The sequence below is a fragment of the Silene latifolia genome, chromosome 11, assembly GCF_048544455.1.
Source record: "Silene latifolia isolate original U9 population chromosome 11, ASM4854445v1, whole genome shotgun sequence".
Classification (NCBI taxonomy): Eukaryota; Viridiplantae; Streptophyta; class Magnoliopsida; order Caryophyllales; family Caryophyllaceae; genus Silene; species Silene latifolia.
In genome coordinates this window covers 27,267,304-27,289,938 of record NC_133536.1, presented here as the reverse complement: position 1 = coordinate 27,289,938, position 22,635 = coordinate 27,267,304, and the positions used below count along the sequence as shown (strand labels likewise).

General features: G+C 34.7%; 1 protein-coding gene across 3 annotated transcripts; it reads left to right on the top strand.

The window, feature by feature from the left end:
* Positions 1 to 3,512: 3,512 nt before the first annotated feature.
* On the top strand, positions 3,513 to 13,818 carry LOC141611454 (putative disease resistance protein RGA1). 3 transcript variants are annotated; one of them, XM_074429987.1, is made up of 5 exons: positions 3,516 to 4,595; positions 5,141 to 5,209; positions 6,117 to 6,236; positions 6,568 to 6,715; positions 9,479 to 13,818. In XM_074429987.1, the coding sequence occupies exon 5, from the start codon at positions 10,094 to 10,096 to the stop codon at positions 13,553 to 13,555; it is 3,462 nt and encodes a 1,153-aa protein (XP_074286088.1). In that variant the 5' UTR covers positions 3,516 to 4,595; positions 5,141 to 5,209; positions 6,117 to 6,236; positions 6,568 to 6,715; positions 9,479 to 10,093; the 3' UTR covers positions 13,556 to 13,818. The 3 variants fall into 3 exon arrangements, with proteins under 3 accessions (XP_074286089.1, XP_074286088.1, XP_074286086.1); XM_074429985.1 differs by having other exon boundaries at positions 3,679 to 4,595; positions 6,114 to 6,236; XM_074429988.1 differs by lacking the exon at positions 6,117 to 6,236 and having other exon boundaries at positions 3,513 to 4,595.
* Positions 13,819 to 22,635: the final 8,817 nt, after the last annotated feature.

The following is a 22,635-nucleotide window of genomic DNA, read 5'->3' as shown; positions in this document are numbered from 1 at the left end:
CGGGCATTCAAACTAGTATAGTGAATAGGAGGGAGTATTAGATTTTGTGGCACAATGTGCCTTGATTTTTGTGTAAACCAAAAATCACCACCAGTTGACATCTCCTCATTCTTCCGTTCACCTCCACCCATGGAACCACTCACCACCACCACCACCATACCACCACCACCACCACCACACCCACATTCTCTCCTTAACTTGCAAACAACTCCTCACCCTCACAAACACTCTCCCTTTCACCCTCACCCTTTCTCAACCTCTCCTCCCTAACCTCCCCGCTATCCTCCGCCGCTTCTCCACCTCCCTACACACCCTCTTCGCCACCGACACCAACCCCGCCGCCCTCTCCTCCGCCGCCGCCGCCACCAACCTCCACTCTCTGCACCTCACCGACTTCGACGCCCCACCTATTGACGCTATCCGCCTCCTGGGTTGGACCCCGAATCGTCTTAAACTCCTTACTCTCTCTAATATCCAAGGTTTATCTGATCTCCTTGTTGTTGATATTTCTGTTGTTTTGCCGTTAGTTTTAATGATTTATCTGATAAGGGTATTTTGGGTATTGCCAATAATTTGAAATTTTTGAGGAGGGTTAATTTGTCCGGAAATGTGTTGCTTACGGATAAGTCATTGATGGCACTGTCTGATTGTTGTTTGGATCTTGAGGAGGTTGAGGTGTTAGGTTGTAGTGTTGTGACTCAATATGGGATTGGTTATGTTATGCATCGTAGCTCCAAGTTGAGGAGGGTTTCTATGAATACGTTGATTCATTCGAGGGTGGAAATGTCAAATTCTTTGTTTAGTATTGAGACTTCTGTTGGGTTTTGTAAGAAATTGTCGAATATTGAATTTTATACTATGAATGTAGATGATGCATTCTTGTGTTCCATTGCCAAAGCTAACTTGCCTTTGACTAAGTTTACGGCTTCTTACTGTTATAAGGTTTCATTGAGTGGGCTTTCGACCTTTTTGTGTGCGTATAGGAGGTTAGAGAAGTTGGGCTTTGAAGGGTATGTGATTTTGACGGATGAGGCAATCAAAGGGTTGGTTTGTTACTAGGGCAATTTGGTTGAGATTGATTTAAGCTATTGTTATGAATTGACTAGTTCTACATTCCAAATGCTTGTGAAGAATTGTCCCGCTCTTGAAGAGATGAAAATGGAGTGTACACTTCTTGGAGATGGAGAACTGTGTGAATCATTGGTCAAGGGGAACAATATTCGGTGTTTAAAACTTGATTCAAATAATCGTCTGACGGATGATATGCTTGGAAAAATTGGGCTCATGTGCCCAAATGTAGTTTATCTTGATGCAAGTGATTGTCGGAATCTCACTAGTGAAGGGATAAGGAAATTAGTGAACTGCTGTCGCAAACTGGAGTATTTGGTAGTAGCTGGATGGAAGAAATCAGTTTTATTTGGAACGGGTTTTGAAGATACAAGTTATGATTTGGAGATGTTACAGCTTGAGGAAGGAAAATTTGGTGACGAATGCATTTCAGCAATTGCTAAAGCATGTCCTAAGCTGCTATATGTTAACTTGGCAGGTTGTACGGCTCTAACGTCAACGAGCGTGAAAGAGCTAGTAGAAAACTGCGAAAACTTACGGGAACTTAATCTGTCGAGATGTTCCAATCTGAGCTCTGAAAGTCTGGCTGGCATTGTGTCTACTAGACCGTCTCTAAGGACAATAACTTCTCCAATTAAATATACTTCAACTAGTAGTGGAACAAAACTGGTCTCGTACCATGGTTTCTTCCGTCAAGCAAGGAGATTTATTTAATCCATTTCGATATGTATCTCTACCGATATCTGCTTAGTCATCCTGGTATGTTCCACTGGTTCAACACTGATACATGTTTCCTCGGCATTTCTTTCACCGGAAAATGCTCTACTAGTGATTAGTTACTAAGCTACTTGAGAAATGCTTTACTTGTCTTTCAAAGAGAGAAGAAAAAAAAATGGTGTGTGCCAGTTGTTTTGAGTATATTGCCTTGTTTGCGTCAAGAGTTCCAAGTTCTGCCTTTTCAAGTTGTTGTACTGTTATGGTCAAGTGCTTCACTTTCGATGAAATTTGAATTTACTTATCTCTGTAGGTAAGATCTCTCGTGAGCCTATTTTGAGAGGTTAGGAACTTCATTTTGCTCTCCTGATGCATATTGGTGTCAGCGTGTCATTTCTCTTCGTTTTTTTGTACATGGGCAACACCTCCTTGGTGTCCTTTAATTGATATCCTATGATACCTATATTTAAATAATGTATATTTTAAGAATCGAGAAGGGAAGTCTGAACTTTAAAGTGTACAGTTTAAGCTACAATGTTGAGGTATCATAGAGGTGACTGGTGAGATGAAATTTGCTCAATAGTAGAAGCTGTAATAATGGATCTTAATGTCCATGAAATGTAGGCCTTATATTCGGGGACATAAGGGTGTATGCATAGACCTGCAGGCTTCTTTAATGTATAAAGGCGGGTTTTCTTATACGATTGGTAATAGAATGGCCTTCAGAAGTTTAGATGAAGTCTCTATATTTTATATATGCAACTTTTTTGCATTTATGATAAAAGCTATAAGCAATCAGAAGACCCTTTGTGGCAACCCCAAATATCACAACAAACAAAATGGAGATGCCGTATTTGTAGGGGGTTTCCATACCATCCTTGGCCAATGCTTTAGTCTATCTCAACAGTGGTGATAGGAGAGGTGGTGGTGGCGGCCTTGGTCTGTGCTGAAATGAATTATCACTGGCCATTGTCCATGGCTAGTAAATGGATAAATATACCGTGAATCACAATTAGAACCTGCATCTGCTTTTTCACTTCAAAAAATTCCTGGAGGTTTATGACTCTATCCTTGCCACTTCTATTAATTTTACTAGTCCATTTTTAGCTAGTACTCCGTAAATGGATAAACTCGAATTAATCCGGACATAAAAGAATATCACAAATTCTTGTATAAAATAATCGTACATGAATTATTTATTGTTCTAGCCAGTAGAAAGTAAAACCAGTCTCCTGTGTCTCTCTATATTCTCAGCACAGTTAGTCTTGCTAAAGACGGGTCGGAGCAAGTGACGGATAATATCACTCACAAAACGGATAGGGGGGACAAGGTGGGGGCACCCCCATATGCTTCCCTCTCTCCTCTATTTGGGTCATTTGTGAGAGAAAATGGTATCCGTCACTTCAAAGTGACGGATACGTGCCGTCTTCAATGAGATTTTGTGTTCTCAGCAGGGCTCTCAAGTCTGCGGATTCCCTCAGCAAATGACGGACGATTCGGTCAGTCAAAGTCTACATAATTTTTTATTACTCCCTTTGTTTTTTCGAGACACTCCCTTCTTTCTTCAATATCTCTTAAAATATAAGACTAAATATTATAATATGTATACTCATATTAAAGAGTTTTTCGTAAGGAATTTAATGGTATCATTTTTATATTTTTTGAACAAATATATTTTTGTAAATATGAAACTCAAATGCTTACCTCGTAAATACAAAACGTCATATATAAAAAAATGGAGGGAGTATCTTTTTCTGCTTTTTAATACTAAGATGTTTATGTCAGTGGACGATTAGTTAACTACTTCCACTCTCCCACTGCCCATTGGGGTTCTGATTAGTTACTCCGTGTTTAATCAAGTACTTTATACGTCTTGTTTATATAATCCTTTTTCACTTTAGATTTTCCTGAATTAGCTATTTAGCTGTCTCAATTATAAGTATCTTTTGTCTATACTTTCTTCCGTTCCGATCATTTGTTTTTCTCTAATTAAAATACTCTCACAAAGAATGGAAAAGTAAACAAATAATTAGCCCAAATGAAGTATTGTTGTTTCAATCTCAATTATTCATTAATTCATAGCCAAACGGTACTTTAGCAATGACACTATATAAATGGGATGAAAAAAGTAGAAATTTTGCATTTAAGTTTTACCACCGTCAACGATTTTTATTCGGCTTTTCTTGTACATCTGTATCACTCATTCGTCACCAGTTTTCCTTCGTTTATTTCGAATTTTCATAATCAGGTGTACAGATATTCAGCAAGTGCGGATGAGATTGTATATAGTCAACATACACGAATTCTCATTTAAGACGGACACTGTCCGTTTTAAGATTTGAGAAGGATATTCCGTCTTAAGCAATAGAAGTACCTTCTGGTCAACGTAAGCTAAAAAATTTGGGTCATTGAATCTACACCCCTTACTAAAATGTGGGTAAGGAAACTTACTGTTCAAAATGAACAGTACCCGGGTGTAGCGATTTACCTATTTTCCAACCAAAACGCACCGTTTTAGCCTTTCTCCGTATTATTATATTACATTATTCTTCCTTTTTCTTTCGGTCTCTCACCTGCACCTCATTATCACTTCCTCTAGAATCATCACTCTCTCTAATCTTCATCTTTAGCACCTAAAAAACAAACAAATCCATCAAACCTAAATCCTAACCTTAGTTTCAACATGCCTGACAAAATGGTAAAGGAAAGAAGGCGCAGATCAATTGATTGTATTTTAGGTGATAGGAGAGATCAGAGACGATGAAGTCGAGTTTGGATATACTGATGCTCTCAAGAACAATACCAGGATCAAGGTATGTGACTATTTTTATCTGATTTCAATTTGATTTGGTACATTATAGTGATCACTGTTGTCATCGACGGGTAAAGGACAATGCCGCGACAAGGATCAATTTATGCAACCGTTCCTTAATTTTATTTTGGGTGTGTGTTAGGGTTTTTACTCTTAGTCCGAAGGTTTGATACTATCTATTCTTCAAGTTTGAGTTTGATTTCGTCAATTTAGGTGTGATTTCATTAATTTTGGTGTAATTTTGATACCTTTTTAACCAGTTATTTGAGATTAGCTTGTAGAAAAAACATGTTTCCATATTACAGCATACACATTATCGTAATATGCCCAATAGGGCGATCTTTACTACACCACTTATGCTTGTTTATTTACTTAATCGCCTTTTGTTTGATTTAGATTCGTAAAAGTTGCATAGAAAAAAAAAAAAGGAATGAGACGGAGGGAGTAACGATTAATTTGGTCTTAAATACTTGGTTTTCTTATGTTTGTTTACACCAAGGAATAGTTTATTTAGTCGTAAAATGTTGTTGTATATGTGTATTACAGGTGAATGTGTTCTTGAGAATTGCTAGAAAGAGGAAGGATGTTTTTCATGATTTGGCATCTTTATTCCATGTAAGTCGTTAGTTCAATTATTCATGTATTAAATTTTTAATTCTGTCGTTTCTATCGAAAGTAGAGTATATGTATCAATGTTATACGGAGTATTTTTTTTTAATGTGTTGTGGACCTTTGCTGCAAAGATTGAAGCTTCTCTGGTGAATCAAGTTGGTGATGAGTCGATAATGTTCTTATCTTCATATTGCTAAATATTCGGAGTAATTGTAATGTGATGAATCATTTTAGTAGCTTATATTTTATACTCCATTAAAATACTCGAATGTCTCCCTTAACACCAAAACATGAAGTGAGTACTTTTTTGTTTTGATGTTATTTTTTAAGAATTGTATTAAAGAGACATACTTTTGGTATTATATGTTTTGCTAATATCGAGCGATTGAGAAATAGAATAGGTTACATTAGTAATGGAATAGATGTAGGGTGCGTTTAATTTAAAGTTGTATGTTTTGAGGAGCTGACTTACTTGAATATCAATATTTGGTCGCTATGAGGTACAAAGTAAGTTGAAATCACTTCGAAATACGTCTACGCTGACCTGCTTGGATCTTTGCTTGTAAAAATGATTGATTAGGAGGAAAGCTGTAAGAGCATTAGGCCAATGCTAGGTTTGCCAAATTTATGTAAAGTGAGCTGTGTATAACAAACAATACATACAACTGACTTTTTTTCGATTTTTTTGGTCTGCAAATTAATTGAGGAAGTTAGCCATTGGGTTACATATTACGGACTCATTCAATCAACATAGTTGAGATTGACAAACCCTCTTTTATTTACTTATTATTTTTATTATAATAGAGAAATGTACCCATGAAGGCACCTGTATGTACTTGTCGGGGATCATAAAATAGGTAGGGTCATAATTCTTATTCTCATGGCTTGTTTTTAATACAACTTGTAGTAGAAGTAGAGGACGAGTCCAATCTGGTACGAGAGGGAAGGGTCAAGGTTCAAGAGGTGGTGTTGGTCGTGGAACAGCTACTGGTGGCATTTCAAACATAGTTGACGCACTTGGCAGAAGCTTGTAAGCATCAAAAGACCTTTATTCCAAGCTTCTCATTCGAAAGAAAGAAGAGGGGGCATTTAACTATTTATAGTTTTCTGACTTTACTGGTTGATGTGTCTAAATTGAATTGTCATTATCTTAGTTGGTGAAGGCATTGATAAGTTGTACTAATGATGAATTTGAAATCCGCCAGCATCATAGTTTCCCTTGTGCGTTTTTTCACCAAATAACGTCGAATGTTGTGTGAAAAACATGCATTTTTGTCGCCTATGGTAGATGTGTTCAAATTTATCAATATTATGCTTTGTCTAAATAACCAACTATGTTAATTAATGTCACTGCTTCTTAGGGTGTGCATACTGAGGCATATGGCTACAGAATTGAATTATGATATGCGGAGTGATGGATATGTTAGAGTTCAAGATTTGCTGAAGCTAAATGTGAAAAGTAGGGCAAATATCCCTCTGAAATCTCTCTCTATTGATGAAATTTGAGAGGTTAGTTCTAATATTCTTTTTGTTCTCACTTCTTTTAAGTTTTTATTTGCTTAAATCGTGTATTTAATGTTTTCTCTCCCTTCTTAATTAACTTCCGTTTTTAATTAATATATTCAAAATAGTTAATCATAGTGAAAAGAGCGTAAAAAGGAAACTAAGGAGTAAAATATTGAAACTTGAGGTTCAAAATTGGAAGATTATATGTATTTTTTTTATTAATCCGGATTTATTTTTTGTATCACCGAAACTTTTCACCTATCAATTTGGTCCAAACACGTAATTTGCATAGTTTTATACTTTAATGCCAGTTTGGTTATTTGGTTATTTGGTCTGGCAAACCTTATGAGCCACATTACTGGCGATGGAGTAATTCTGTTGTTTCTGTATCAAAAGTAGAGTATATATTTATTTTACCTAATGAAGTGAGACTTTACAATTTTCCATTTCGTGTTGTTATAATGGTGATAAATGGTTGTTGTCGTGCCGTGAATCGCTTTATACACGTCATTACGCAGCTTAATTAGTCATCTGTTTGCTCATGGATATGTTTATATTTGCATTTTAGCTTGGAAAAACTGTTAGGTTCGACAAAGAGTATAAGAGGATGTTTAAAGTGATTCAAGAGACAGAAACAAACCATTTTTCATCATTCTAACAACACAGTTACTATGTTTTTGGTCTTTTCAAAGTTACTTTGTTTATTTATCGTTTGTTTGTGGTCTTTGCTCACTATGTTTTTTCTTTGGTTAGAACTGGTTTGTTTGAATTGTTTCTGGTCTCTGCCCCCAATTACCATGTTTTTCCTTTGGTCGGTCTGTTTCGTAGTCTTTGATTCGCTTTTATTGTTAATGTCCAAATTTATTAAATCCCTTAAATATATATGTCGCGTGTTATTCAGAGTTGAATTGGATGATGCTATTTTGCGTTGGACTTCGCTTCTTCTTTCATGTGATGTATAGTAATCTTATTGATTAATTAGTTTCATATTCATGTAAATAATTAGTTCAAACAAGCACTAACAAATGAAATAAGACATCGTTTTCTTTACGTTCCCCAAACCTCATACCGGATGCTTCCTAAAAAAAGTTCTACAATATATATAGTTCAAACAAGCACTAACAAAAGAAATAAGAGATTATTTTCTTTACGTTCCCCAAAACCTCATACCAGATGCTTCCTAAATTTTTTTTACAATATATATGGCTAGGAAAATAAATCTCGACGAACAGTAATATCTTGGGGTATCGTGCGTGAAGAAGACAGTCTTACCTCACATGAGTTCCTCTCCTTAGTTGGCCAAAGATTCATCAAATTGCAAGTTTTAGTAACAATACACATTATTTTCAGAGGGTTTTCTGATGTTGCTTATTCTCTCATTTATTGGAATCGCTACATATGACCCTTTTTTAAGAGATAATGGAATGTAGAACTTGCTTGCTTTTGTAAAGATGTTTTGACATTTAAGGGTGACTTTATATCCATTTGGGAAATTGTGGTGAATTAGTTTGGATGGATCATGTTGACACAAACATCTAGCATAACACTTGGCCTGTCTTTTCTCTTAAGCCACCTACTCAGAAGATTGATGAGATAAGACCTGTTATTAAATAGAACCCCGTTGTTGTTAATATCTTGAGTAGTACTCTAACAAGTAGTAATTTCATTAAATTGGATAATCTATACTCTTGAGGACTAAAACTTGAGTTCTGCAATGGATACACATGGAGGAGTTTGACTTGAGAAAAAATAGAGAAAGAGGGGAGAACCTCAAGGGCAAGCTATAAGGAAGAATTTGGCTTGAGAAAAAATAGACTAGGTTAGCTCAATGTATAACAAGTGGGAAAAGAGAAGAGGGTGGTGGGGAAGCTCAATGGATGACAGGTGACAAGTAGGTGACATGTTAGCTGACAAAAGAGAGGATGACATTGGATCAAAGAAGACATAAGAAGTATGGAGGAGGGGAGGGAGATGAGTGAGAGGGTGTAGGGGGAGCTCAGTGTAGAACTGTGTAGAACCAGTGTATAACCACCTGTTGGACTGAGAGGAAAGGGAGGGGGCGTGACATGTTGAGGATGAGGGAGAGGGAGAGGGATGGCGGGAAAGAGAAAGAAGTTAGAAGAGGGAGCTCAGTGGAAAATAAATGGAAAACAAATGAGCTGGAGAAAGAAAGGATGATATATTGATCAAAGTAAAACAGGGGGAGAAGAAGGAGAGGATGTGAGGCAAGCTGAGTGTATGACCAGTAACGCAGTGGGCTACCAATGGGGTGAGGGGAGAGGGAATGAGAGAAAGAGAGGGAGGGGGAGGTGGAAACAAGAAGGGGAGGGAAGGATGGAGGGGGAGGGGGAGGGGGAGGGAGAGGAAGAAGAGGGTGTGAGGGACATGCGACTCGCAAAAAAAGTTGTTTACAATTTTTTTTATTTGCATTTTGTTAGGTTGGGTTTTATTGGTAATGCCTATGAAGGGTAATCAGGCATGATTCGGATAATTGGATTGTGTTCGTCAATTGCCGATGATATTTTACACTAAGTTATGGTAGTAGCAGTCTGGGCTAGGCTTAATCCCTATGACTTCAATAACCCGCGCAAGCCAGCTACCACACACTCCAAATTTAAGGATATATTTGGAAAGATTTGAGATTATTGAAATGTTGTGAAATCCTATTGGCATGTTTGTTTAAGTGCTTTTGAGAGTTTTACATCAATTGTGCTGACTTGTGGTTATTGATATAATGATATGTAACTAAAATGTCAAAGTGGCCAGGTATGTTGCAGGTTACCCGTAGTGCGTATGAGAGACGGGGTTACCCGTAGTATGTAAGAGAGACGGGGATGTTGAAGTTGATGTAGAGGCCATGAAGAAAATGGGAGAAAGAGATTCAGGGACAGAGGTAGAGAGGCTTTGCGGTTAACAAATTTCACGTCTTTTTAGTTGGATGTTTAATTCGTTTGTGATGTAGTTATAACATATAAACTACAACTTTTGCTGTAATTCAAATCATGGGCTTTCTTTTACTCTCATTGCATCACTCAAAAAAGGAACATCAATAGCGCACGACCTCACTACGATCAAAGATAAAACTATGTTGGTATAACTATCTTGGGGTACGGTGCGCGAAGCGCGCCGTACAACAACTAGTAATGTCTAAATGTCGAAACGAAGTTGCCCAGAAGCTGAACAACCAACCACAGTTTACTAGCTTTAATTAATTAATGACTAATGCAAAATTTCCAGCTCAATGTGTCCCATAAGACAAGACAATAGCAGGGCACTGTGATTAGGAACTAATAAAAATCAACCCCCTTGATTAATATTTTGCATCAGTTTCTGCCATTTGCTTTTTTTTTTGCCTGTTAGTTTCTTTCAAAACTTGACACAATGGCTACCGGAGTCGTGATCACTGTCACTGAGAAGCTTTTCACTGTCCTGACAAGTCAAGAGTTCAAAGAAATATGCGCCATGTTTGGGTATGAATCCCAACTTGATGAGCTAGCTGTCACTGTTTCCACCATTAAGGCTGTTCTCCTTGACGCCGACTTGAAGCACCAAGAGCTCACCCATGGTGGCCGAGAGTTCATTGAGAGGCTTAAGGATGCTGTCTACGATGTTGATGATGTGCTTGATGAGTTCAACACCATGGTTCTCAAGGCGAAGAAAAAAAATGGTGGCAAAACCCTAAAGAAGGTACGACGTTTCTTTTCCAGATCTAATCAGTTCCTTGTCGCTTTTAATATGTCCCGTGAAATTAAGAAGCTTAGGGAAAAGTTGGATAATATTTCCAAAAATCGTCAACAGTTTGGGTTTAGTGATGTTTTTGTGCCTCCTAAGCAAAGAAAGGAGACGGGTTCATATGCGAGGGATGATAGCATTATTGGAAGAGAAGCCGACAAGGCAGCCATTATGGGGGTGATGCTAGGTCAGTCGGATCCTCAACCTGATATTCAAGAGAATGTTAACTTTGCCACTATTGTAGGGATGGGGGGATTGGGGAAAACCGCTCTTGCCCAACTTGTGTACAATGATGAGAAAGTTAAGAATGAATTTAAAGTGAGGTCCTGGGTTTGTGTGTCTAACGAATTTGGCATGGAACAAATCTTTGCTAAGATGATTGGGAAGAATGTTGGGATTGGAGTGGAAGAGCTACAAACAGAAGTCCGAAACCTAATCGAGGGAAGGAAGTATTTGCTTGTTCTAGATGATGTTTGGGATGAAAATCATAACAAATGGGTTGAACTAAGAGACTTTTTGATGCTAGGTGGAAAGGGGAGTAGAGTACTGATAACTAGCCGCTCGAAAGCAGTTGCAAGAGCCATAGGCAACAATCATACTTATGAGTTGCAAGGTCTCTCGGATGAGCATTCTTGGCTATTGTTTAAGAAAATGGCTTTTGAGACGGGGAAACTGCCATTAGACCATGAACTTGTTGACATGGGAAAGGACATTGTTAAGAAATGCGCAAATGTTCCTCTCTCGATAAGGGTTGTGGGTAGCCTGCTCTATGGACAACATAAGAGCAAGTGGTTATCATTTAATAGTATAGACTTGAGAAAGTTGGGAAGTAGCGAGGATGGCCAAGCTGAGGATGGCATAATGCCTATACTGAAGTACAGCTACTTTCATCTTAGTCCCTCATTGAAGAGTTGTTTTAGCTATTGTGCTCTCTTTCCTAAGGATTTTGAAATAAGAAAATACACCCTGATTTGGCTGTGGATGGCTCACGGTTGTCTTGACCTATTAAATGATGGGCGAAGCATAGAAGATGTCGGTGACGAGTACTTTTCAATTTTACTTCACAGATGTTTTTTTCAAGAAGTTAGAGAGGATGGCTATGGTAATATTAATACTTGTAAAATGCATGATTTGATACATGATCTTGCTCAAGAAGTTGCAGGTCAAGAGTCATTTGCACTACAAACTGCTACATTCCAATTTAAGCAGAAAATTCGCCATCTATCAATTAGCAATGATGGGTGTAAGCTCTTGACTAGACCCGGAGATCGTTTTGGTGAGATGAAGAAGTTACGTTCATTGTGTCACAATTTTGATCAAAGTTTCTATCCAGAAGCTAATGTATCAAATGTTGACACTATTTGTTCAAATCTTAGGAGTTTGAGGGTGTTAGACTTGGCTTTTTTTGAGCTAAAAACCTTGCCTAGTTCCATAGGTAATTTATCGCATTTAAGGTATCTTGATCTTTCTTTGAATGACAGTTTAGAGATTCTCCCCGAGTCAATTACCAAACTTCAGAATTTGCAAGTATTGAACTTGATGCATTCTGGTGTAAAGGAATTACCAAAGGGCTTGAGAAAACTTCACAATCTTAGGCACTTGGTCTTAACTTACTGCACCAAATTGACTCATATGCCTGTTGGGATGGATACTATGACCGGTCTTATGACTTTGAGTAAGTTTGTTGTGGCCAGCAAAACTTGCAAGCATGGCAAGACAGGCCGTTTAGAAGATTTGAGAAGCCTCGTGCATCTCACTGGGACTCTTGAAATCGTTTTTAAAAGCGGGTTTTGTTATGAGTTGGCAAACGATAGGGAAGGTTTGCTGAGCAACAAGGTACATCTCCGAAATATCGCAATACGGTGGGAAGATGACCCTGATAATGAATACAGCGTAGGAGCTGTCCATGAGAAATTGTTGGAAGGCCTCCGCCCTCATTGTAATATAATGGGGATTGAAATTTCGGGGTACAAAGGCATCAAAATACCGAGTTGGGTGGGATCATTGGCAACGTTCTTCCCATGTCTTATTAGAGTTGCACTAAGTGGTTTTGATTGGTTATATAATCTACATTCACTTGGTAAACTTGTCCACCTCAAAGTTCTTGAACTCTCATCTATGCCCATAGTGGAGCTTACAGAGAGTGATGACAACACTACAGTTTCTGATACAATGTCAACAGTACCAGATGGATTACCATTGTTCCGGTCTCTTGAGAAGCTTCTGCTTAAAAGGCTCCCCAAGTTAAACGGACTAACTTCTGTCCGATCATTTCCTCGCCTCCATAAATTGGTAATAGAGGACTGCCCAAGCATGACAGCTATTCCTCATTGCCCTAGTCTCAATGATTTGCGGTTAGTTGGAGTAAACGAAGATTTCAGGTTTACAGGTAACCACAAAGTTGACCCTATCTCTTCCAGCTTGGCTTCCCTTGACTTGTTACCCCATCCTAATGATGATTCTTCCTGTGATTCAACTTACTATTTGAAATTTCTGAGTATAGATAAGGTGGGACTTGTTAACTTGATATTTGGCGAGTCTCTGAAAGGTATAGATTTCCTCACCCTACGTGGCTTAAACCAGGAGAGCTTGTCAGCAGCTGCAGATTTATTCCAAAAACACGCCTCTTCAATTAGAGACCTAGAGCTTACATATTGTCATGGGCTAAAGAGTTTGTGCGGAGGAGGAATAGAGCATCTCACTAATCTAAGATACCTCTGCATCGATGACTCTGATGGATTAGACTTGGGAAAGTTAGAAGAGTTAAAACCCCTTAAAAACCTCAGCCAGTTAACCATATCGGTCCCCAAGTTGATACATTTGCCAGAGGGGTTACAGCACCTGACTACTCTTCGAACTCTCCGAATTTGTGATTGCAAGTTAGAATCTTTGCCGGAATGGCTTTCCTCCCTCCCTTTTCTGAGCTTGCTGTGGTTACAGTCCTGCATGGAACTTAAATCATTGCCAGAAGCAATTCGCCACATGCCTTCCCTCCGAGAACTTCGAGTCTGGTACTGTAAAGGCTTGACAGATAGATGCAGAGAACCAGATGGTCAAGACTGGCCAAAAATAAGCCATATCCACATTTTGAGTGTCATGACAGACTGGTAGCTCTACAATAGCCAACCCTTTTATTGCCAAAGCAGAACTTACCACAAAATGCCCCTGACATACCACTGATTGCGACCCTTTCTGATTTAATCCAAATTCTAATGTTTCTAGGTAGCATTTCTTATCGCCTTCTATCTTGGTTTTGGTGTTATAGGCTGTAATTCATTATTACATATCCTTCATCCTAATCTACTGTATATGTTGAAACTTTTATTGCAACGCATTCAACTCCGTTCTATATCAATTAATTGTGCTTCGGAATTATTTTTCCCCCTGCAATGTGGTTCACAAATTTTTTTCCTATACTGATAAATTGATCAAAGGGTCCTGTGAAAAAGACTGTTTCTAAATGATCCTTCTACCAAAGGACGGTGAAAAAACTAAATCAGGTTAGGAACTTGTTGGCAGTTTGAATATTTCGTATAGTCGCAATTCCCAGTACCAGATTTGAGAATACTAAGATCATCTCGAGAGGACCGCGATGAGTCAGGAACCAAATGCGCCTAGTAGAAACACTCCCCTTCCCATTTATGAGCGCCTTTATATCCATAAACGTTAGCTACACAACCCTTTTCACCAGAAAACTCTTTCGCAGATAATTTGGAAGTTAAAGAGAGCTTATTAAAATATCAATGTAAAGGTTAGGGAACCCGGACAGGACGTCGCTCCACGGCTTCATCTAAACCCACAGTTAAATGTACGGAGTAAAAATTACAGAATTGGCTTTTCTTCGACACACTGGACATGAAGTCTAAATTTGCGATTTTATCTAAGATGGTAATTGCAGATTTATTGCTGCTAAAACTCTCTTTTTAACTAGCACGGCTTCGATCGGTATTCCTACGGCTAGAGGTTTTGCAAGGGTCATTATTATCAGGGTACACACCAGATGGTTCATATGCCAATAGGTGACCAGTTCTGCTAAGGCCACATTGGTCCTAGTAAATGGTAGAAGATGAATGTAACTAGTTGGTTAAATCAGTAGGAAAAATATATGTAATGTATGCAATTGTTTAAGCTGAGAGCAATCCTACTGAATACTGACCAGTCAGTTTAATGCATGATCTAAAAAAAAGTCAGTTTAATGCACACATCTCAACTATTTTTAAGATAGTGTATCCGTCTTTAGATGAAACAGATAAAATATGCTCTGACTTGCATCCAATTACTTGGAAGATGCTACACATACACGAGGATCGAGGTGTACGAGCTTTTTCCATACACAACCAATTACATTGTAACAAGTGGCAAACTAGAATTAACCTCCATTATATTAGTTAGTTTAAGATTAGATTAGTAATTTAACATCTATAAATCTATAAATAATATAAAAAGGCAATACAAAACCACCATACTACACAAATCCATTTTTGAGACAATTCTAGCAAGTCACCTCATCACCATTATTTAGAAAAGAAAAAACAAAAATTTAATTAATTTGCAAACATTAAATGCGTACTAAGTTTTAAATAGCATAATAATAAAGAACAAACTTCGACCTTTTAATTTTTTTAAAATTAAACAACAATTAACAAATCAAAATACATACTAAATTAAAATTCCGGCATTTATTGTTAGAATATGTTGAACGACAAATAAAAATCACATCATTTTAATTTTTCATTGTTCATTAATGCAACTCTTTCTTTTTGTTATAAACTTACACAATTTCATTAAATTATTATATACATCTATATATACAATTCAAAAAGTGTATCTAAGAAATTGAAAATATTTATTATATCTCACAAATTATCTAAAAAAAATTAAAATAAAGGGGAAGATTAATAGGTGAAATTGATAACTTCTAATACACTTTTGACCTTTCTTCTCTCAATAATAATTTTTAGAATTTATCCAATGTCTTATCTTCGACATTAAAGTTCTTATGAATATTAACTAATTTATTCGTTAATCATAAGTAGAAAAATATATTGTATAAATAGTATACATATGCAATATAATTAAAATACTAACTTAAGTAATTTTTAATCTCCGCGTGTCAAGTTAAGCTATTTACAAAGTATTTATCTAAAAAATTAAGAATTAAAATTAATTACTATATTTCACAAGTCATCTAAAAAAATATTCAAAGGGATATTAAAGGGGAAAAGTTAATAGGTGAAGTTAATAGCTCCTAACATACTTTTGACCTTTCTTCTCTCAATATTAATTTTTAGAATTTATCCACATTAATACTCTAAAATTTTATCTTCAACATTAAAGTTATTAAGGAATATCAAAAGTAACTAATTTACTCCTTACTCATAAGTGAAAAAGTTTATATATAAATAGTGTCAAAATGGTAACAATATCTATAAAATACTATTAAAAGCCTAAGCTAAAATGGCTCATAAAGTCCACGTCAACAAAGCCACGTGTGATTGTAAAATGCCACGTCATTGATATATCATCATCATTAATCCCTAGAAGGCTCCACGTGTCATATGGCATGAAATAGTATTGAAGCAGCTTCAAACTCTGAAAGAAAAGAGTTGTTTCAGCTTCCCTTAACTCATTCAACACGCACATTATGATAATTTATGGCCTAATTCATTCCAAATTAATCTCAACTTCTTCAATGCAGTATTAAACATGCAAAATTATTGATTTCAGCCGTTTCATTCTTTAAGATCCTATACAAATACTTTTTAATATTAACGCTTCTAGGTTGATTGACATAAATGAGCTCTATAAATATGTACTACGGGTCCGTAATACACAAATTGCCTTTCGATCGATTCATCGAACCCGTAAGCCATTGTCAAATAAATAAAAGGTATTCCAATTCCAATTTTTCCCACCTTCCGATTGTAGTTATTTTTCTAAAAAGTTGATTTACGGAGTAATTACTTCAATTGCTTTGGTCAACTTCTTGTGATTAATTCTCAATTCCGTTTACCATTTTATTGCTAATCGTAATTGAATTATTAGTCAACAATGATAATGAAAAATAATGAACCGGATATACCGATCTATATCTTTTGTTTTTGTTGATTATTGTAGATCAATGATCGTCCGTTTAGCGGTGTCCGATTTCATGTTCGCAGTTCCACAACCATCTTTGTTACAAAATCAAAAATTGTACTCTGATTGCTATTGTGGGGTTTCCTAAAATATCATGTCCGAATTCGACATGCTTACCGTCTTTAAATTTGAGAATATGAATAATGATTAATTGTACATGCTTACCATCTTTAAATTTGAGAGTACAATTAATGATTAATTGTACATAATGCGATGTCCCATGTAGAATTCCATACTAATCAATTTAATTAGCTTCTCCATTAGCACACAAACAATTGATAGGTCATGGGTGTGAATGAGTAATTTGTACGTAGTTTACTAAATAATTTTTGTAAAGTTAAATGATACTGATTTGTTAACACGTGCAAGTATGCAAGTCTTACTTAACAACTGAATAATTCATAATATTCTTTACATTCCATTTATATCGTCCTAATTTCTATTTTGGATTGTTTAAAGGAAAGCTAATAAAATGGGAAGTATTGAGTGTCTGTAGTGTAAATACTTACTTAATTTAGAAAGAGGATAATTATTTTGAATAATTTTTTTAATAAAGGGTACAATAATTTGGGATGGAGAGAGTATATGATAATTTTATTTGCAGCGAAATTAGGGTTAACAAATAAGTGAATAACAAGATTCTTGCTAAATCCGTTGATATTGATAATTTACACTCCTGTTCAGGAAGAAATGAGATTCGGGCTAATAGCATTGAATGAGCTCATGCCAACAGACAATATGGGGTAACAAACTAACAAAAGAGACGTAGGATTATTTATGCAAATTAGTCTTTTTAATTAAACTTTATTATGTAATAGTTGTGTAGTTCCATAATGGATGGTAGAGATGATATTTCTTTCATTTAATCATGTGTGGCCTTTTGTTTTCCTTAGCACTAAATTTGTGCACGAGTGACTATTTAATTACAACAAATGAGTAATGCTAAATGACAGGTAAAATGGGTTTATGTGATTTCAATGCATAAATTGTACTCCGCATTGGGGGGAAATTGAGCACAAATTTATTGAATTTGGTAAAAGACGAATGAAATTTGATATTTATTGAGTGTTCACAAGTTGATCACACAAATATTACTATGCAACCAGTTGTATAATAAGTATTGTACAACCCTATACATTAATCCGAGCTTATGTGCAATTTTATTGAGTTTTGTAAGAGTTTATTTTTTTATGTTGAAGTGTGTGAGTTCAAAAACTTTAAAACACAGCTCAAATTCTTTTTAACAAAACTCGAAAACTTTAGTACACAGCTCGAATTCTACACCATACAACCATATACAACTGGTTGTATAATCTACTAATTGAGTTGATCATGTGCAAAAAAAGTAGGCGACAAAAATAATAAGTACTCCGTATTATTTTTAAATTCGTAAACAATTTTATTTGTAATTTGTTTCCGAAAAGGGTAGAGTTACACCAGGTGTATGAGGGCTCTCATACACCACCAATTAAAATGCGCCATTTGTCAAAGTTGAAGAATCTATTTTTTATTCTTAATTCCCTTGATTCCTTCATTAATTAGCCTTAATAATTGTTCTCGGTATTGACAACCTACCCTATTAATTAAAATTACTTTTCTCCTAATTTTTTTATTTTAACTCTATTTTATAATTAATACATGTATTTATGTATAAATTTGTTTTCGTATATTTATACTGAGAGGCGTATACATTTCTTTTTTTGTATATTTGTACTTTAACTTATACGATATTAATTAGCTCTTTATGTATTTTTCTTTGTACTTTTTCTTGTGTTGTATTATTATTCAATATTAATTAGCCTGTTATGTATTTTTCTTTGTAATTTTTTTTTGTTGTATTATTATTTACGGTGATTATTTTATCTTTGTAATTTCTTTGACATAATTCTTTTTTTTTTTAACTTTACTTTTTATTGACTTAAAAAATAATTATTTGAGATTTTCACTGTTAAATTTTTGTAGATATGATATCATTTCAAATAAATTACGTGTAATTTCAAGCGAATAAAGCGTAATTTGGATCGGATATTGTGTAACTCCCAATTCACGGAGCAGTACTAAAAAATTCAAAAACTCAATCGTCTACGAAAATATTTCCATTGCGTTGGGCTCGAAAAAATAATAAATTTAGGCTTTTGTTTCGCCTTAATCGGAGTCTGAATGACGATTTACGGAGTCTTTTACGAACTCGCTTATATTTTATGCGGGAAAAAAATTTCGATTTTTAAATCCTATATTTTGATATTTGAAATATAAATGATAGCATTAATTTAATAAATTATCTCATAAGAAGAAGAAAGTAATTAATTAGATAAATGGGAAATTGAAATTATGAGAGACAAAGCATTAATTACATGTTGGTGAGTGTTTTTTTTTTGTTTTAATCTCAACCGTTCATCATGTAAGATCTAATGGTAGAGATGAGAATTTAGGGACTCAAAGAAATTTGGTTTATTTTTTGGGTTTTTTGATAACTGCTACCACAAGTAAACCACTTTTGGAGAACTGCTACCAAGGTAAAAAAAGTTTAAAAAATGCTACCATAATTCTTGCTTCGTTAAAAATTCAGTACCAATTCATTAAACGAGGCTAAATGAATCAATCTCAGCCATTCATTTCAAATGTTTAGTTTAAGTTATATTTTCCATTCCTATTATACCCTTCCCCTTTTCCTTATAACATTTCTCTCCTACTTATTACACTACCTTCTACTCCATTAAATCATTAATGCCTCTTCAATCTCTCCATTGTTTTCCCCTATTTCTTATTTCATCAATTAGATCTATTCATTCATTCTTCCTCTATTTAATCAGGTAACATTACCATTCAATTCAATTATTCTCTCTCCTACTACATTAATCATTATTCAATTGAATCTATTCATTCATTCTCTCTATTTCTTTGAATGAAATCTGGGTTTTTTTTTTATTTGAATTTTGGAGCAATGTCGAGGGCTTCTTATTCTGGGTGAAGACGGGGTTGAAAAGTGTGTATGTGACATCTCAATTACCCCAGTGAAGCCATGAACACAAGAAAACAATTTCTGCATAAATAAAAATTCGAAAATTAGGGTTTGTGAAATTTAATCAAGCAATCGATCTAACAAACAATTAACTCAAAAAATCAATCTGAAATTTGTACTACTAAATTAAAGGTAAATTAAGAATAAAGAGTAAATAAGGATGGATAACAAACCTTACAATGAGTACAAAATGCCGATAGAGGGCTTTTCCAAGTAAATAAAGTCAAGTGATGAAGGTGAATTTTATTAGGTTAAATTCTCCAAATTTGTATGTCAATTTGATAGAGTATGATGATGAATTTGAAAAGTTAAGTGATGAAGGTTTGATAGAGTAGGAGGGTAAATTGTGTTTTATCACTGGGTAAGAGAGGGGAAGAGGTTGAAGAAGGGGTAATTTTGTCTTTTCAAATCAAAAATTGAGCTTCGGTGTTAATTGGTACTGACTTTTAACCGAACCGAGAATTATGGTAGCATTTTTTAAACTTTTTTTACCTTGGTAGCAGTTCTCAAAAAGTAGTTTACTTGTGGTACCAGTTATCAAAAAACCCTTATTTTTTTTACATGTTATTTGTATCGTCCTTTTTAATATTAATGAAAAATTATTTCCTTCTCATCTTACCTTTTTTTTTAAATATCTTTATAAATTAAAATCAATAAATAAAAAACAAAAAGAGCGACCCTTATCATTCTCAAATAAAATAGAATTAAAAAAAAAGGGTAACTCTTACCATTCTTCATAAAATTAAATTATATAAACGTTTGAGTTCCCTATGCAGCTTAATTTATTTTACATTATTCGAGAAGGTAAATAGATAAAAAGTATTGATGACTAATATAATTATTAAAAATAATAGAAATGACATTTTCTTAATTTATTTACATGTTCTTATATTATTGAAAGTAAATAATTTACGTAACTTCGTAGAATAAAGTAACATATTATTGTCAAAGCATATTTTTATCCAAACGCAAACTATGTTAGTTAAATTAGATGGTAAAATATAAGTTTTATTTTGTTAACAAAGGGAAAATTACATTTAACAAATGAATAATTACTTTGTTAAGAAATTATCCAAAAAAATTACTTTTGTCATTTTTCGAAAATCTATTAGTAAATATGAAAAATTACGGTTAAATTAGATAGTAAAATATAAGTTTTGATTTGTTAAGAAATTAATAATTACATTTAATTAATTTATTTTGTTTATTAAATGAAAATATTAAAACATAAATTATATGTTTGAAACATAAAACAAATGTACTACATAGCTCCTTGCGTTGATCGTATGTTCATCCAAGTTTTAGCCCATCTTCGATTAATTAAAATATAATTTTAGGGTTTGTAGAGTTTTTTAGGGGTTTAGGGTTTATTTGGGGTTTAGGGTTTAGGGTTTAGGGTTTGTAGGGTTTATTTGTGGTTTTAGGGTTTAGGGTTTCTTAGGGGTTTAGGGTTTGTAGGTTTTATTTGGGGTTTTAGGGTTTAGGGTTAATTGTCCCAATGAACATGGTACAACTAATTATAGCAATGTTTGATCAATATGAGTTTATATATGATCGAAAAGTAAGACTTAATATTAAGATGTCATGCCACTTGTGGTTAAGATGCTATCGATCATACGTTGTTATTGACTAATCATAGCAATATATGATCAATACGGGTTTATATAAGATCGGAACGTAAGGCTCAAAGACTTAAAGTTAAGATGTTACTGATTGTACGTTGCTATAAATAGTTAATTGTCCCGATCAACAATGTACGAGTAATCATACCAATGTATGATCAATACGGGTTTATATGTTATCGGAACGTAAGACATAAATTTAAGACCTAAGGTTAAGATGTTATTCCACTTATGGTTTAAGATGTTATCGATCGTATGTTGATATAATTAGTTAATTGTTCCGATCAACAGTGTGTGACTAATCATAGAAACGTTTGATCAATGTATGATCGGAACGTAAGACTTACGTTTAAAATGTCATGCACGTCACTTATGTTTTAAGATGTTATCGATCGTACATTGCTATTGACTAATCGTTGCAACGTACGATCAATAGGATTGTACGATTATTTTTATATTCAACGGTTGAAAATGTTGCATTTGGCGGGAAAACATCAATTGAGGATTAGAACAACATAAAAACTGGATGATACTTAAGAGTGAATCGTGGTCGTTCAGTTGTAAATAGATTATTAGATAATATTTAACATTAAATCGTGGTCGTTCATCCTATGACTGACCAATCACAAAGAAAACCACGGATTAGTGAATATTACAACCTTTATAAGCATTTTTCGGTGTGTATCATATCAACTAAAACATAATCACTCTCTCTCTAACTTCTCTCAGTAATACTTTCTTCATCTCTATTTTATTCAACTTATCTCTCTCTATTACTTCTTTTCTATTTTATTATTTAATTTCTCTTGTTAAATATTTTATCCTTTAATCTTCTTCCTTTTCCTATTTTTCCTTATTTCCCAGATTTTTTGTTTAACAATTTGCTTACTTTTTCTTCAAACAGTCCCCTTATAGTCATGTCTTCTTCTTCAAATACTTCCAAAAACTACCCAATAATGGGGATGGAGTTTCTCAATCAACCTTGCTATCGTTTTGGACGGAATGCAGTAATAAAAATTTCCGGATCCGCAAACAACCCACGAAAAGCTTACTTTAAGTGTCAAGAATGTAATATATTTGTTAGTTGGTTGACAGAGAATCATATTATTCATACTCGAAAGCAAGAATTGAAGAATTGTTATGAAGAGGGAGATGGGTCAAGTGGTGTTGAAGGGGAAAATGAAGACATTTTTAAGTTGAAGAAAGAAATTGTTTGATTAGCAAATGTTGTCAAGTTTTATGTTAAGTTGGTTGGTTTTATGTTAATGTTATTTGTAGTAGTTTTCATTTATAAGTTGTAATTTTCTGGGTATTGTGAAATAAATTGAGATCTGCAAAAAAAAAAAAAAAAAAAAAAAAAAAAAAAAAACTGATTTGAACAAGTTGTGATTGTGACATGAAATGCGATT